This window comes from Microtus pennsylvanicus, chromosome 3 (genome assembly GCF_037038515.1).
Source record: "Microtus pennsylvanicus isolate mMicPen1 chromosome 3, mMicPen1.hap1, whole genome shotgun sequence".
NCBI lineage: Eukaryota > Metazoa > Chordata > Mammalia > Rodentia > Cricetidae > Microtus > Microtus pennsylvanicus.
The window spans coordinates 14605372-14620935 of NC_134581.1; the positions used below are offsets into that span (position 1 = coordinate 14605372).

A 15564-nucleotide genomic window follows, 5' to 3' on the forward strand; every position below is an offset into this window, starting at 1 on the left:
GCGTTATCCTGGCTAGGTTTGCTGGCTGCCCACGTCCCCTCATGGAGGGGTGCATAGGGTCTAGAGACCCTCCCCTGAGAATCCACTGCTTTCTACCCTGCTGGATGCGCCTACACCCATGTACGTAACCCCTCACTTATGCTCTGGAAGGAAGTCCAATAAACTCATTGGCTCTTCAGAGGGAACTTCTGTAGAATTGTGCGCTAGTTGGTCATTAGGACCTTGGGAGGAGGGGTAGACCTTGTTTATGTCCCCCCAGGGAAGGAATTGTGACCCAGTAACCCTGGAGTGCCCGTGCCACTCTTGTTCCTACCCTGGCACACACTGATGCTCAGTAATACGAGCAGGGAGGCAGCTAGGAGGACAGCAGGGTAGGGCCACAAAGGACCAGACCAGAGGCCCAGCAATGACGATCCTCTTCACAACCTCACATGCTACCAAACCAGGGTGTCAACCAGAGAATCTGCCAAGGTTGGAGGTAGGGAAAGACCTGCCCACAGCTTCCCTGAGCGTCAGCGGCCTAGGACTGACACCAAGCAGCAGGCCTGCCTGTGACTCAGCTCAGCTTCCAGCGTGGCCAGATGTGGTCCCAGAAGTCCCAGGAGCCTTCTCTGCATCACCCATACGACAGAGCCACAGAGCCAGTAAAAGCATAGGGGGCAGACTGCTGAGCGGATGTGGGGAGCTGGCCCTCCTCTGTCTGCACACTCTTTTGCCCTCTTTTGCCAGACCATCAGGAACCTCCCTCAGCTGTCTCTCTTTGGACATACAGACCTGGGGACAGCTCTGCCTGTCAGCAGTCAGGAGAGCCTCGATTCCTATTTTGGTTGTGACACCTTCTGGTAACTCGGAGTCTTGGTGACCTCACCAGCATGAATTGCACTTTCCCCACAGAAAAGCTCTGGGAAACTGTGCCCTTTGCCTCGCCTGGCAGCATCCTGGACTACGGACACAGGTGTACTCAGCACCAACTGCACTTAGGACCCAGGATGTAGGGAGCATCATTCCTGTGTATGACCCAAACTGGGAACTCCAGGGGAGGCCAGAGGGGACGTGAGCTGAAGGAAGAGTGAGGACACTTGCAGAATAACCTCAGTATTGGCTAAGGTGAGAGGAAGCTGAGTAAAGCAAGTTCCTGCCTCCTCAGGGCCAGCAGACTGCTCAAGTCTATTTGCACAACTCCTGAGCTCTGAAGCAAGTTAAAGAGAGTACATCAGCCATTTACCATGGGAATCTATCCGCCTCCCCATGCTCCTCCTGATGGGTCCCTACACACACACACACACACACACACACACACACACGCATGCACGCACCCACACCATTGCTCCCTCAGTGTTCATGACTTCAAGATGGAGTTACTGTACCCATTCTTCACATCTGTTTTAGTCAGGGTGACCATTGCTGTTATAAACACCATGACCAGAGCAACTCGGGGAGGAAAGGGTTATTTGGCTTCCACATCACAGTTCATCATTAAAGCAAGGCAGGACAGGAACTCAAACAGGGCAGGAATCTGGAGGCAAGAGTTGGAACCGAGGCCATGGAGGAGCACTGCTTACTGTCCTGGAGATCATAGCTTGTTCAGCCTGCTTTCTTTCTTTCTTTCTTTCTTTCTTTTTTTTTTTTTTTTTGTTTTTCGTTTTTGTTTTTTTGTTTTTTTCGAGACAGGGTTTCTCTGTGGCTTTTGGAGCCTGTCCTGGAACTAGCTCTGTAGACCAGGCTGGTCTCGAACTCACAGAGATCCGCCTGCCTCTGCCTCCTGAGTGCTGGAATTAAAGGCGTGCGCCACCATCGCCGGCTTTTTTTTTGGTTTTTCGAGACAGAGTTTCTCTGTGGCTTTGGAGCCTGTCCTGGAACTAGCTCTGTAGACCAGGCTGGTCTCGAACTCACAGAGATCCGCCTGCCTCTGCCTCCCGAGTGCTGGGATTAAAGACGTGCGCCACCATGCCCGGCTTTCAGCCTGCTTTCTTATAGAATGCAGGACCACCAGCCCAGGGGTAGCACCAGCCACAAAGGACTGCCGCCCCCGCCCCAGTCACTAATTAAGAGAATGCCTTATAGGCTTGCCTGAAGGCAGACCTTCTGGGGACATTTTCTCAGTTGAAGTTCCCTCTTCTAGATGACTCTAGCTTGTGTCAAAGTGACATAAAACTAGCCAGCACAACATCTATTTTCCCGGAGCAGACCTGGGCCCCTCTCATGGCCACAGCCTCCTCCCACAGTCTTTGGTAACTCCACTCCTCTTCCCTACTGCCATCCACGTGCAAGGTGGGCAGTCAGCGGAGCAGACTGGAGCTGGGCACAAAACAAGGCAATAAATTAGTGATCACCTCTGCTCCTCAAGATAAGCTCCCAAGAAATAACCCAAAGCAAACCAAAGTTCAAGAACATTCATGGCAGCTCTGCTTACAACGGCATAATGTGGTGATAATCCCAGGAGAGGAAAAACTACAAACAAAGGCAGAACAAAGAAGGATACACTACAGACCTTGAGAGCCACGGTCCACAGTGTGTGTATGCAGTCAGAAGACCAGCCCTGAGCCCACAAGGACCCCAACATCTAGCAGCCAGGACAGCAGAACACATTGTCTGTAATACCATCCACACAGAGAGAAAGAAGTCTGAAGACATGCCAACTCAGCCCTTTCTGGTTCCCTTCCCGTAGATCCATGGAAGGCCAGAGAGCTCTAGGAGCACCAAGGCCTGAGACTGGTAGCAATGGGAGTGGCTGCCAGCCTACCTACTTCCAGACACTTCCACCAAAGGCACAGCCAAAGTTCCTGGAGTGGATTCTGGGAAGACTCCCGAAATGACTGGACCTGCTCCCACCATCTTGGCCAGACTGAGGAAGGAAGACTTCTTAAAAATTAAATAACATGCTGGTGGCGGAGGCAGGTGGATCTTTGTGAGTTTGAGACCAGACTGATGTACAGAGCGAGTTTCAGAACAGGATCTAAAGATACAGAGAAACCCCGTCTCAAAAACAAACAAAAAAATTAAACACATGGCGTGGCAGTCCCACTCAAGGACAGAATTGTCTCCCCTGCTGCCTTGTGCATACACACAAGTCCTGTCCCACAGGGGAATCATGGCATCTTTTCACATTTTGGCTGAAAAAAGTCATCAGAAGTTGGACATAGTAGCACGTGGCTTTAATCCCAGCATCCGGGAGGCAGAGGCAGGAGGATCTTTGTAAGTCTGAGGCCAGCCTGGTCTACATAGGGAATTCCAGGGCAGCCAGGACTACACAGAGAAACCCTGTCTCAAAACAAAACAAACAAAAACAAACAACAAAAAAACTCACTTGTTCTCGCAAAGGACTGGGGTTTGAGTCCCAGCCCACATCCAGAGGATTACAAGATTACAAGGGTCCCTAACTCCAGTTCTAGAGGATCTGGTGCCCTCTCCTCACCTCTAAGGACATCAGGCACACACACAGAGCACAGACACACATGAAAACAAAACCCTCATACACATAAAAGAAACAAATATAAAAAATGTAAAAAAAAAAAAAGCCGGGCGGTGGTGGCGCACGCCTTTAATCCCAGCACTCGGGAGGCAGAGGCAGGCGGATCTCTGTGAGTTCGAGACCAGCCTGGTCTACAGAGCTAGTTCCAGGACAGGCTCCAAAAGCCACAGAGAAACCCTGTCTCGAAAAACAAAAACAAAAAAACAAAACAACAACAACAACAAAAAAAAAGAAAAAATGATATCTTGTTACTAAGGAGGTGGAGCCAAGAGATCCATCCACAAGGCCATCAACAGGAGGCCTACATAGTGGGTTCCCTGGTCAGCTGTCCAGAGCCTGCTCAAGGAGACTACATTCTCAAAAAGCAAAGGAAAAACAATGTCCTAACTGCCTTGGTCCTGGGGCCCCTCCTTATCACCTGTCCCACCTCCTCCCCACAGAGCTCCTAAAGGTCTAAGCTGGCATTCCAATGGAAAGAAAGGTTAATAGCTTCCAGACATGCAGGTGTGGATCTGAATTTTGTAAATTATAAAATTTTATCAACTGCTTATGGTGTCTGAGGGTGGAGAACATGGCTTTGTCATTCATCCCCAGTACCCCAAGAAGCTGGAGACTAGACACCAGAGGGAACCTACTGCCTGTCCCGATTAGCAATAGGCACTGCTTCTTCCTTCCCATACACCCCTGCGGTCATACTAAACTTCCCCACCCTGGGTCTTTACTGTCCTTACCTTCTTGCAACCCGACCCCAAGCTCACTGTGCAAAAGGTAGAAGGCTGCACAGGTGCAAAGTGGATGGGTGTGCTGTGTGTGACCTCCGGAACCTCCGGCTGGGGCCCAGACTCTCATTCCCAGGCACACATCTGCAAGCTTCATCTCTGGCCATGTCACCTCCTACTCCAGGAAAGCAGGAGTCTACAACCCAGACTATTCCAACACTCGGACACTGACAAGCCCTCCACTTACACAAGAACCACTCTGGTTGGTTGGTTTGTTTTCTCTGTGTAGTCCTGGCTGTCCTGGAAGTCACTCTGTAGACCTCGCTGACCTCAAACTCAGAGATCCACCTGCCTCTGCCTCTCCAGGATTAAAGGTGAGTGCCATGACCGCCTGGCACAAGAGCCACATTTTAACCCTACACTTAGAGCTTAGAGAAAGACATACAGTCCTACCTCAGGAGCAGATCCTGAGCAGGTCCCTCCTCTGGGCCTCAGCTCCTGTACTGAGGGGCTGGCTCAGGCTGATAGCTCAGTCCCTTACTCTGAAGAGCGAGAGGCACAAAGGAGATTGTAGGTAATGAGATTTGCTTCTATCTTTTTCTTTCCTTCTTTCTTTCTTTTTTTCTTTCTTTCTTTCTTTCTTTCCTTTTTTTTTGTAGCCCTGACTGTCCTAGTACTCACTACATAAATTAGATATATTCATGGAGATCCTCCTGCCTCTGCCTCCTGACTGCTAGGATCAAAAGTTTGTACCACCATGCCCAGCTTGCTTCCACATGTCAAGTATCCATTCATTAGAGGCTCAGGCAATAGTGGTCTCATCCTAGGGTTGGGGTCTAAGGTGTTAGCTCCTTGCCCAGGACCACAGAGTTGGTCCAGGATGACCTGAGTACTACTGGCCCCACAGTCCAGGTTCCTACTCCTCCTGTAGCAGGTGCAGCCACCCTGGTCAGGATCACGGTACTGACAATGGATGGCAAGGATCTGCCTCAATGCTTCCAAAAGGACGGCTGGCCAGGCTAACGCCACAGTCCCTGGGGACTCAGAATGTGTCTGGACAGCTATGGCTCCACCAGTACTGTGGTCAGAGCCACCACCCACAGGAACACAGTCTGCTTAGGAACCACAGCCATCTTACACACACCTTCCCACTCCCACTCTCCTGGGACTCTCCTTATGGTAAAGGTCAAAGTCGCGGCCTCAGGCTGGCCTTGGCGACTGAAGCCTAAAGGACCCTCCCCTCCCTTATCACACACAGCAGCCTTCAGGATGGCCAGGAGACCCGGGCACGTCACACAACAGCCTAATCTCCTTTCCATATCTGCGCCACCAGTTGGACTAGATGTTCTCTGAGGTCTTTGCCAAGCTACAAATTCATTACAATATTTGAATTACTCCTGAAACATTTTTTCTTTTCCTTGTTAATAAAAAAATCGCAGAACAAACAGAAGGCCCAAGGAAGTCGGTGAAAACACCCAGCATCCCAGAAGAGGTGAGTCACTTAGCAATTCGCAAATTTCCGCACATCCCCTGGACGTTCCACTCTCCTGTGCAGTCACTACCTATGAACTCAGGGGGGTGCTTCCAGGTCCGGAGGCACAGAGCTAGGGCCATATGGTGTGCTGTCCCCACTGGCTGACAACTGGACTCCCCTGAAGTTCCTCCCAAAACTTTGGTTTTAAGACCAAGGAGCACTTGTCTTGCTGAGGACTGCTAGGCTTTCAAAAGTCCTCGGCTCAGAGACTTCAAGTGCCCTGTCTAGTGCTACACAGCTCGGTTTCCAGCCAGCCTAGCTGGCAGCCCACTCCGGGGCCAGGAGCGAGGAACGAGCAGCAGTACCATGACGCCAAAGTCGTCTCTATATCCAGGCACTGGACAGCTTGGGTCATGGTGGCCAGACCTGGTCTCCAACAAACTGACATGTCCCCTCACACCTGTCTCCACTCCTGCTCCACCACACTTTAGCTTCTGCGGGCCACTGTCACAGCACCACTGTCACCCGCCTCACCTGTCCCGACTCCGCCCATCAGGCACAACTGCCTCACCTTGCCTGTTTCTCTACCTGTCTCCTGCCTTTCCACTGGAGACCCTCGCCCAGGCCATCTACCCACCCATCCGGGTTCATCGCCCTCCTCCTCTCTCTGCGGACCCCGTCTTACCACCCCGCTGACTGGCGTGCAGAGCGGGTCGTCCATTGCTATACGGCATCCAGATCTTCTTCAGGGGATTCTGGGTCAATTCCCGTGGGGACGCCATCCCCCGGCTGCGATGAATCGGACTGCGCTGCTTCGCACCCAGCAACCGGGCCACCTCGGGCCACCCGAGGTCCCGCCCCTGGGCCCCGCCCCTCCTCTAGCGGCTCCTACTCCTGTCCATCTTCCCGCAGGCCCGCCCCAGTACTATTAGGCTCCACCCAAACTGAAGAGGCACTAGCCTACGACTACGCATGCCCAATTTTCCTACCGCCTCTTTTTTGGACTAAGTGCGCCCCGTCCTTCAAACCAAAGCTAATAACGCGCATGCTCGATTCCCAAGGCGTTTGACACCTAGTTTATGCAGGCCCCACCCCGGATGTGAAGTTTCCAGCGCTCAAGCGGCTCGTTCATATTTGCATAGCCCTGCCCACGGTCCCCTTTAGGGCTCCCTATCCCCCTCCTCCAAGACGTGTGCGGCCTCTGCTCCCTGAGGAACGTGACCTCACGGTCGCCTGGTGAGCAGGGTGTGAGGCCGGGCGGGGCCTGCGTGACTCTCAGAGCCAGGATCGTCTAGACTGCTTGGCTCTTGGCCCCGAGTGGCTCTAATGTCCTGGCAGTCAACCTCCGCTGCGCCCTCCTGGACCTTCTCGGGGTCCTCTCAACTGCTCCCACCCTCGAAACTTCCTCCGTCCACGAGAACAACTTGTTCAACCACGCAGAAAATGTTCCCTTATCTCGGGGACAGGAACACAGGATACATCTCCAAATCGACCGTGTTTGGCATGGCTCTTGGGGAACGTGGGCTGCCCACCTGGTACAAATATATGACCAAGCTATTTGGGGACTCACTAAGCCCTGGCAGTATTTTGATTCTCTTCCCAGGATTTACATTTTACCAATTACAATTTTTCTTTTGAGGGAGGATGGTCAGGGTCTCTTGTAGCCTAGGCTGGCCTGGAATTCAATATGTAGCTGAGGATAACCTTGAATTCTGATCACCCTGCTGTTATTGCTGCACAATGTTTATACAGGGCAGGGAAGTGAACCTAGGGCTTTGTGCATGCTAGGCAAACACTCTATCAGCTGAGCTACACTCCCAGTGCCAATTACAGTTTTAGTAACGAGTTTGTGCATTTTTTAAAATGAATTTCTGTCTCTCCATCAGGAAAACGAGATGCAGACATCAATTTTACAAGATTGTGGTACAGATTAAATGTATCAGTCTCAGGAATCTGCTCCTGAACGTGTAGGCGTTCTCATTCATTATATTATCCGCCCTCCCTGCCTTTGGAAATGTACCAGGGCAAGGACCAAGGGCCAAGCTTTGCAGCTCAGGCTTAAAGGCTAAGGCGCTGATAGGAATAACTCCCCACCCTGGGTGGGCCCGGATGAACATGACTCTTCCGTGTCTGACCCCCACCACAGTCTCTCAGAAGCTCAGGCCTCTTCTTTCTGCCCAGCCCCACCTCTCCAAACCACACTTGCTGCTCCTGGCCCCACCAGCACAGCTCGAACCTCCATCTCCGTTTGCTGCCATCTAGTGACGGTTTCCTGCCTCCAGCTCTCCAGATGCCCAGCCAGAGCTAGGGACGTGAAAAACAAGGCTGACCTCATTCCCAATCAGTGCAGCATCCCTTCCTGTCACCTCCTGTCACCTCTACTTTGGTCAGGTCACCAGGTCCCAACCCAGCTCTGGACAGTTGGTAGGGACCCTCAGGACCACTGTGACAATGGAAACCACTACACAAGGAGGTATAAGTGCAGGAGCCCACCTTGTGCCTCCCTAGTACCAGTTTTAGCTGGTTACTTTGAGAAATACCCTGCTCCAGGCAAGTGGTTTGTTTCCTCTTCCTCGTTCTCCTGTTGCTGTGTCCTCATCCCCAGCGGGAGGTGGGCAGCTTGGAGCACACCCACAGATGGCTCATATGAGCTGGCTTCCTCGTGTGCACATCAGCTGCACCTACTTCTCCAAAGTCACTCACTGTGTTCCTGTTTGTCTCTCGGTCACTGACGAGGTCACCTTGGGACCACATTTGGCCTCAGAAATCTCAGTGTGGCTCACTGGGACTCATCACAGAGTGACCTCTTAACATTATGGGTACCCAATCCCCAGAGCGCCTGGATGTTACTCAAGAGCTGGTAGCCAGGGCAGAGTAGGGCAGGGCCAGGGGCCAAAGGCATCTCCACACCCAGTCTGAGCCTGGTTTCAGGAAATGTGGCTCTATACCTCCCACTCTTCTTGGCTCACCCTGGGCTGACCCAGACACACCCTCTCAAGTCCACAGATCCATCTAGGAAGCCATAGGTCACCATCATGAGCCTAGGCAACCTTCCCAATGCCAGGGTCTACATCTGCTCTAAGGACTACTCCCCATCTCCCCTTCCATGGCCTCATTTCTTAGGTAAGAAGCTGAGGATGCAGGCGGGGAGGAGACAAGATAGCAGAGCCAGCCCACGGTGCGAGCGACCAGGACTCACCTCATCTCCCAGCCTTCACCCTCACCTACGACTTCCTTCATCGCCTCACTTCTCACACCTAGGCTCTTGCTTGTTCCCTCTGCTGAGATGCCCTGGAATCCAAGCTCTCTGCTCCCCCAACATCAGCAGATGTTCAACAGACTAGCCCTCGTGGCTTTTCCCTCTTCAGGGTATCTCATAGTGCACCTATTACCCTGTCCCGTGCACAGGACGTGTTGGGATGCCATTGTGCACTCAAGTATGAATACGGCTAGCTCAGCCCTTCTCCACCATGAACCTAACTGGCCTGACCCTGGATGGCTCCCTGGGCACCTTTTGTACTGACCAATAGGCCGCCTCCTAGTATCCCTATTATAGAAGCCATTTGATCCAAGTCCTCAACCCTCGCTTCTCAAGGCTCAAAATCTTGCCACTCTCTATCTTCTGCCCCGTCCTGGCTGTACCAGTGAGCCACCATTTACAACAGCAAGATGCAGGGCCCAGCCCTACCACACACGCTAGCAAGCTCATGCATACACACAGAACATACATATTCATTAGTCGGCCCTTGCTCTTCCTCTTTATTCCCTGACCAGATGCTGCTTTGCTGGGTGCAGGGACTTCCCAGGAATCCTAGCTTCCTCTGGCCATTTTCAGAACTGTCCCCACCATCCTTCTGAGCCCAGAGTTCACAGTGTGAGGTTCCACTCTGGGGATCCAGCCATGTGAGTGGCAGCTTGGGAACCCTGATCTGTACTTCTTGATTCTAGCCTGGCACAGGGCACACAGTAGGTGCTGCAAGTGATTCAGAGCTAGCCAAGGTGCCAAAACAGCTCAGAAAGGCTTATGGAAAAGACAGAGTACACAGTAGGTGTGTAGAGAAACTCAGGACCAGCACAGAGCACACAGTAGTTGCCCTAGAAATACAAGCTTAAAGGCTAAGAAGGCACTATCTGAAAAACTTCCCAGACCGGGTGACCCTGATGAACAAACCCCTTGGAGGCCAGCAAGGGGTATATTGGGGAGAGCCTCAGGGAGTTCCAGCTGCCTGGCCCTCCCCCTTGGCTAAAGGAAGATACTATTTATAGTCATCCCACCTTGGTCCAGGCCCCTGTTCCCAACGAGGCCCCAGTTTTTTCTCCCCCTCAGGCCGTTGATAGACTGATGCCCTCTCAGAGCACTCTGAGAGACTCCCAGCGCCCTCATGCCCCCTCCAACACCATCTTCACTACACCCAGGTCTTCTCCCAATCCCCACCGTCCCCAGACTACCCAGTGCCTACCCTGCCCGTCGCTCTCCCGCCCAGGGCCAGTCAGAGAGGTGCCTCCTAATGTACCTCTGTCCATCCTGCCACCGAACTGTCCAGGGCCGCCGCCCCCACCCCCCAACCCCTCCCGCGGTTCGGCAAGGCTAAGGAAACCCCGCCCCCCCCCTTGCAGGCTCAGAGGAAAACGGCCCCGCCTTTCCAACCGTCCTAGACCCGCCCCCGAGGGCTGCTTTGCCCAGTGAGGTTGCCAGGCCCCCATCCAGACAGGCAGCTGCACTCTGCGCTCTGGCCAGCAGCACTTTTTTTCCAGTCGGAGCTGCCGGTAGCGCTCAGGATCTATCCGGTCGTCCCTCCTGAACGTGTTGTCGACACCACTGGGAGCTCCTGCCTCATCCACAGGCAAATAGAATCACGCACCCCAGAAAGTCAGTCTCTCCAGCCCAGCAATGGAATGGGGGTGGGGGCGTAAAGAAGGTGAAACCTACTTATTTTACAGTGAGCAGGTCAGAGGGTAGGGAGGGAAGGTGAATGGAAGGGCAGCAGAGAAGGCAGGTGTGACTCAGCCCTGCCTGGGTGACTCGGTGCATCCTACCTTTCAATCATCTCCCATTTATTGAGCGCCTCCTGCAGCCACAACTTTCATGTACACCACGTCACTCTGAGCTACAAGAAGCTTGGTGACATCACTCTGCTTTACAGTTGAGGAAGTTGGGGCTCAGAAAATGGGAGCAGCTTTGCTTCGGACAGTTCATCAAGGAGAGCATAGAGTTGGCTTGGAGCTCCAGCTGTATCCACCCCCTCTCTGAGCCAGGCTGTCCACTGACCTGGCAGGGCTGCTGGCTGTATCTAGGACAATGCTTGACTGGGTATTGTGTGCAGATTTGGGAGTCAAACACCCTTTTTCCCCAGTCTTTCTCAGGTGTCTCTAACCCTTGCTCACACAGAGCTGTCAGAGATTTATAGCAGGCAGACACACACACACACAACTGCCAAGGTTAGATTTCTCACATGTGGCCATCTATGCCTCTGCCTGGAGATGTCTCTGATAACCACATCCAACTAAGCGGGGTGCTGCCTAACAGAGTGCAAAACATGGGGTGACACATGTTTGTAATCCTAACACTCAGAGCAAAGGCTGAAGGATTGCTACAGTTTGAGACCAGCCTGGTCACATAACAAGTTCTAGAACACGCAAGGGTTCCATTGTAAGACTGTCTTTAAAAACAAACACACAAGACAAGCATATGGCCCTTGCCAGCACCCTCTTCTGTGGAGACCTCAGGTGGGGCCCGGGCTGGTGGGCTTTAGATGGATCTTGGGTGCAATCCTGGGGTCCTGGCCTCAACATTTAATGATAGTATCTTGATGCTCTGTGACTGCCAGGCACAGCCAGGCATGACATGGTTCTATATAGCAAACATACATGCAGTGTTCAAGATGCCCAAACACATGTAAGTATGAAGGGCACAGAAGCATGCCACCACATAGCCAAGCTGTCTGAACATACTGTGGACGCTCTGACGTTCTGGCAGTGACCCACTATGGTAAAGTCTGGGTATGCACTCTGCCTAGGTATAGTACTGTCCAACTTTATGGCTGTCCTCCAGAACTTCCCATCCAGAGTCACCCCATCTTTATGACCCCCTTCTCTTAGTCTCAGCGGCGGCCAACACGAGCTAGTATTCGGGCGTTAGTGGCAGCCTGATCCCTGGCAGCCTTGGTCCGAGCCTGCTCCAGTAAGATCCGCAGGAGGCCGATGGGGACGTCCAGGGAGAGTGTGACACGCGTGTCCAGGTGAGGGTTAGCTTTGGAGTCGCTCCAGGAAGCTGAGGGCCCTGTGGTGGCAGCTGAGTGGCTCTCCACGGCCACAGAGTAGGGAAGAGTCTCCAGATGGTTCTGAGGGAGGAGCTGGGAGGTGGGGATAGGGGTCCCTGAGACAAACAGGACCATGAGCATCACCAGGGCACACTTGGCCGTCATGCTGTAAGGCTGTAAGGAGAAAACAGACTCAGGGTCTGGACGTTCTTTAGAAGGAGACAGGCTGCAAGAGGCAAGAAATGAAGAGGGGCTGGAGAGATTACAGAGGCCAGGCCAGGGACAGAGACAGAGTAAAAGAAACAAGAAGAAAGCCAAGACAGGATCAGACAGAGGCAGGAGCCAGATAGAAAGAATGAAAACATGTCCTGAGGCATGGTAGTGTGTGTCTATAATGTGTCCTGAGGTACAGTGGCGTGTGTCTATAATGTGTCCTGAGGCATGGTGGCGTGTGTCTATAATGTGTCCTGAGGCATGGTGGTGTGTGTCTATAATGTGTCCTGAGGTACGGTGGCGTGTGTCTATAATGTGTCCTGAGGTACGGTGGCGTGTGTCTATAATGTGTCCTGAGGTACGGTGGCGTGTGTCTATAATGTGTCCTGAGGTACAGTGGCGTGTGTCTATAATGTGTCCTGAGGTACAGTGGCATGTGTCTATAATGTGTCCTGAGGCACGGTGGCGTGTGTCTATAATGTGTCCTGAGGTACGGTGGCGTGCGTCTATAATGTGTCCTGAGGCACAGTGGCGTGCGTCTATAATGTGTCCTGAGGCACGGTGGCGTGCGTCTATAATGTGTCCTGAGGCATGGTGGCGTGTGTCTATAATGTGTCCTGAGGCATGGTGGCGTGTGTCTATAATGTGTCCTGAGGCATGGTGGCGTGTGTCTATAATGTGTCCTGAGGCATGGTAACGTGTGTCTATAATGTGTCCTGAGGCATGGTAATGTGTGTCTATAATGTGTCCTGAGGCATGGTAGTGTGTGTCTATAATGTGTCCTGAGGCATGGTGGCGTGTGTCTATAATGTGTCCTGAGGCACGGTGGCGTGTGTCTATAATGTGTCCTGAGGCACGGTGGCGTGTGTCTATAATGTGTCCTGAGGCATGGTGGCGTGTGTCTATAATGTGTCCTGAGGCATGGTGGCGTGTGTCTATAATGTGTCCTGAGGTACAGTGGCGTGTGTCTATAATGTGTCCTGAGGCATGGTAGTGTGTGTCTATGATCTCAGCACCTGGGAGGCTGAGGCAGGATCAAATTTGAAGGCAGCTAGGTTACATAATGAGACCCTGTCTAAAATCTCCAAAGACAACAGAATGAGAACAAGTAGGAGCTAAGGACAAAGATAACCAGGGGCAGAGAAAGAAGGGGGCTGGGCTGGCAGGGGGAGGGGCAGGGGAGGAAGAGAGGAAGATGATTGGGGTGGGGACAAAGCAAATGGGGAAGAGAAGAAGAAAGACAAGGCAGGAAGAGAAAGAAACCACCTGGAATCATCTAGAGGAAAAGAAAGACTCAGAAACAGAGACGGCCCACATGACAAAATGGAGACAGATTCTGAGTGGCAGTGGGGACAGAGGGCGACAAGAGACCCCAGAACCTCCGAGTCTCCCAGACATCCCCACTTACCCAAATCCCAGGACCACTCAACCCCAGACTCTTCCAATCTTGACCCAATGTCAGTCATACCATTGCCAGCTTTCTCCAGGGAAGGCCGGGGACACTGGAGCTGCTGGGGCTAGGGCCAGGCAATGCTCTCCTGTGACCTGACCCTTTACTCCACTTCAAGGCCCATTTATCTCCCCCAGCCTCCTGGGGTAGGAGCTAGGGCATGTTTCCTGGCATGAGGCAGCCCCCACCTATGACTCATCCCCTCTTGGGGAGCAGTAAGGACATCTCCTTAGCCCCCACCCTATTTACATCTGGGGGGGGCAAACTAGAGGAATAAGAGCACAGAAAAGAACCAGGGCCAGGTATGAGGATTCTATGCCATGCAATATAATGCTGACTACCCCTCCCCGCAAGGAAATTTGTTTCCTGATACCCCAGTCGCACCCAAAAAATCAACAACGAAGGCCTTTTAAAAGAGCAGCTTTAATGTTCCCCTTCCCCGAATCAGCACCATGGCATCACAGCCTTGGGTCAAGGGGCAGGTTGGACACCAGTCATATCCATTCACTGCCCACAACCACCCCCCATGAGTCATCTGCCAGGAAAGCAGGCGCCACAATGGGGATTTGTCCCTAAGGGGGAAAGCTAGACCCACAGGACCAAGTCACTGAAATTGTGGACACCACGCACGCTCACGTGCACACAGAACTCTAGCACCAAATGGAGATCAGCAGGACCCTGCTGAGCCCTGCCACCTCCAGGGACTGCTGACCATCAAATGCGTCATTCAGGCCTCAGCCCTAGGCAGCACCTGTGTGGAACACACCAGAAAACATCCTGACCTTCTTTCCCAACATGAAACCTGCACAGAAACATGGCAAAGTATTCGTGAGGGATTGAGAGTGGGCTCTGACTAAGAGAGGGGACCCTTGACAAAAAGGAACATGGAGAGGAACCACGCAGCCTCCACAGCTGGGGAAATATAGCCACACTGATACATGTAGGCACAGCATCAGTGAGAGAATCTAAGCCCCTACCTGTTTTCTGGCTGTGGACCACTTGAGGTGGGCAGCGGCGCTCACATGCCTCACGGGTTCCAAAACGGTTGGCATTCCCTCCGCAGCCACCATAGACAAAGGGATGACAGGCTGTGCCACCAGGCACAGCCCGATGGTACCAGCGCAGGGTGTAGGCAGTACAGGAGCCCTCATCCAGTGGTAGGGAGCAGGGGTCTAGGGTTATTGGTGGTTAGTCATTGGGGATAGTGGGGGTTCAGAGGAATCCAAAATCAGCAAAAGATCAGCAATGGGATGGGCTTCATCTGCCACTACCTGAACCTCTTTGGTCCCAGCCCTTGCTATCACCGTCGCCATCCCAGGGAACCTCGGGGTCCTGGTAGTCTTCCACAGAATACACCGAGTACTCAGAGAAGTCGTCGTCATCTTCAGGGGGTACCTGGCCTGCAGGCAGGGTGGGGTATGCTTTGAGGAGGTCCCTGCTGGCTCTGGGATAGACTAGATAGCATCTGTCTCCCCCATGTGCAGAAATGACTCTGTATATGTGCAATGTGCACTGATATACGTATCTGTACCCAGTCTGTATATGCCCCATGGGCTACCAGCCTCACCTTCCTCCTCTACATGAGAGACCCGGAGCACAGGCACACGGTGGAGCTGGGGGCCAGCTGTATCCGCAGCATAGCTGGGGAGGGGTCCTGGAACAGGGCAGTGATGACGCTCTTGGTTATCATGGTCAGCCACCCTAGCCACACCCCTGCAGAGAGGACCCAAATGATAGGCAGAGCATCAGTGCCTTAGATGAAGAAAGTTCTAGATACAGAAAGTTACTCACGTGATCCAGATGCAATAAATTGTCCCTGGCAGGCTGGAAGGGACAGAAAAAGGTAGAATGAGGTCATGAAAAGTGAAGAACAAGAGACAAAAAGATGGGAAGATGGAGAAAGAGAAACAGACAAAAGACACACACACGTGCGGGGTAAGATGTACAGAGATACAGCAGGAGAGTCAGTGAGAGCC

The 15564-nt window shown here is 52.7% G+C and overlaps 3 protein-coding genes and 1 long non-coding RNA gene across 11 annotated transcripts in view; 1 reads left to right on the top strand and 3 right to left on the bottom strand.

Annotated features, from left to right (window-relative positions):
• The window catches only part of Pfkfb4 (6-phosphofructo-2-kinase/fructose-2,6-biphosphatase 4), a 37745-nt gene extending 27531 nt beyond the window's left edge, over positions 1 to 10214 (bottom strand). For 2 of the 7 annotated variants that reach the window (XM_075964497.1, XM_075964498.1), the window contains exon 1: positions 6351 to 6528. In XM_075964497.1, the coding sequence (XP_075820612.1) occupies positions 6351 to 6447 (97 nt within the window). In that variant the 5' untranslated portion in view covers positions 6448 to 6528. Of the gene's footprint in view, positions 1 to 4644; positions 4669 to 6350; positions 6636 to 10125 lie in introns of those variants that run through there. The other 5 variants (XM_075964503.1, XM_075964500.1, XM_075964502.1 and 2 more) reach the window with 5 other exon arrangements.
• The window catches only part of LOC142845543 (uncharacterized), a 227149-nt gene that overhangs the window by 37966 nt on the left and 173619 nt on the right, over positions 1 to 15564 (top strand). The window lies entirely within an intron of this gene.
• Ucn2 (urocortin 2) lies at positions 11616 to 12090 on the bottom strand. Its single transcript, XM_075967703.1, has one exon. It carries the CDS (start codon positions 12088 to 12090, stop codon positions 11767 to 11769), a length of 324 nt encoding a protein of 107 aa, XP_075823818.1. The 3' UTR covers positions 11616 to 11766.
• Col7a1 (collagen type VII alpha 1 chain) overlaps positions 13993 to 15564 on the bottom strand; it is a 33370-nt gene continuing 31798 nt past the window's right edge. Inside the window, exons 115-119 of one of the 2 annotated variants that reach the window (XM_075964477.1) lie at positions 15380 to 15412; positions 15156 to 15242; positions 14860 to 14988; positions 14566 to 14760; positions 13993 to 14339 (exon numbers count right to left, since the gene is read on the bottom strand). In XM_075964477.1, the coding sequence (XP_075820592.1) occupies positions 14329 to 14339; positions 14566 to 14760; positions 14860 to 14988; positions 15156 to 15242; positions 15380 to 15412 (455 nt within the window). In that variant the 3' untranslated portion in view covers positions 13993 to 14328. Of the gene's footprint in view, positions 14391 to 14565; positions 14761 to 14859; positions 14989 to 15155; positions 15243 to 15379; positions 15413 to 15564 lie in introns of both variants that reach the window. The other variant, XM_075964476.1, reaches the window with a different exon arrangement.

Excerpts from the sequence above, each read along its gene's own strand:
- Ucn2 (XM_075967703.1), bottom strand. The coding sequence starts at position 12,090 with ATGACGGCCAAGTGTGCCCTGGTGATGCTCATGGTCCTGTTTGTCTCA.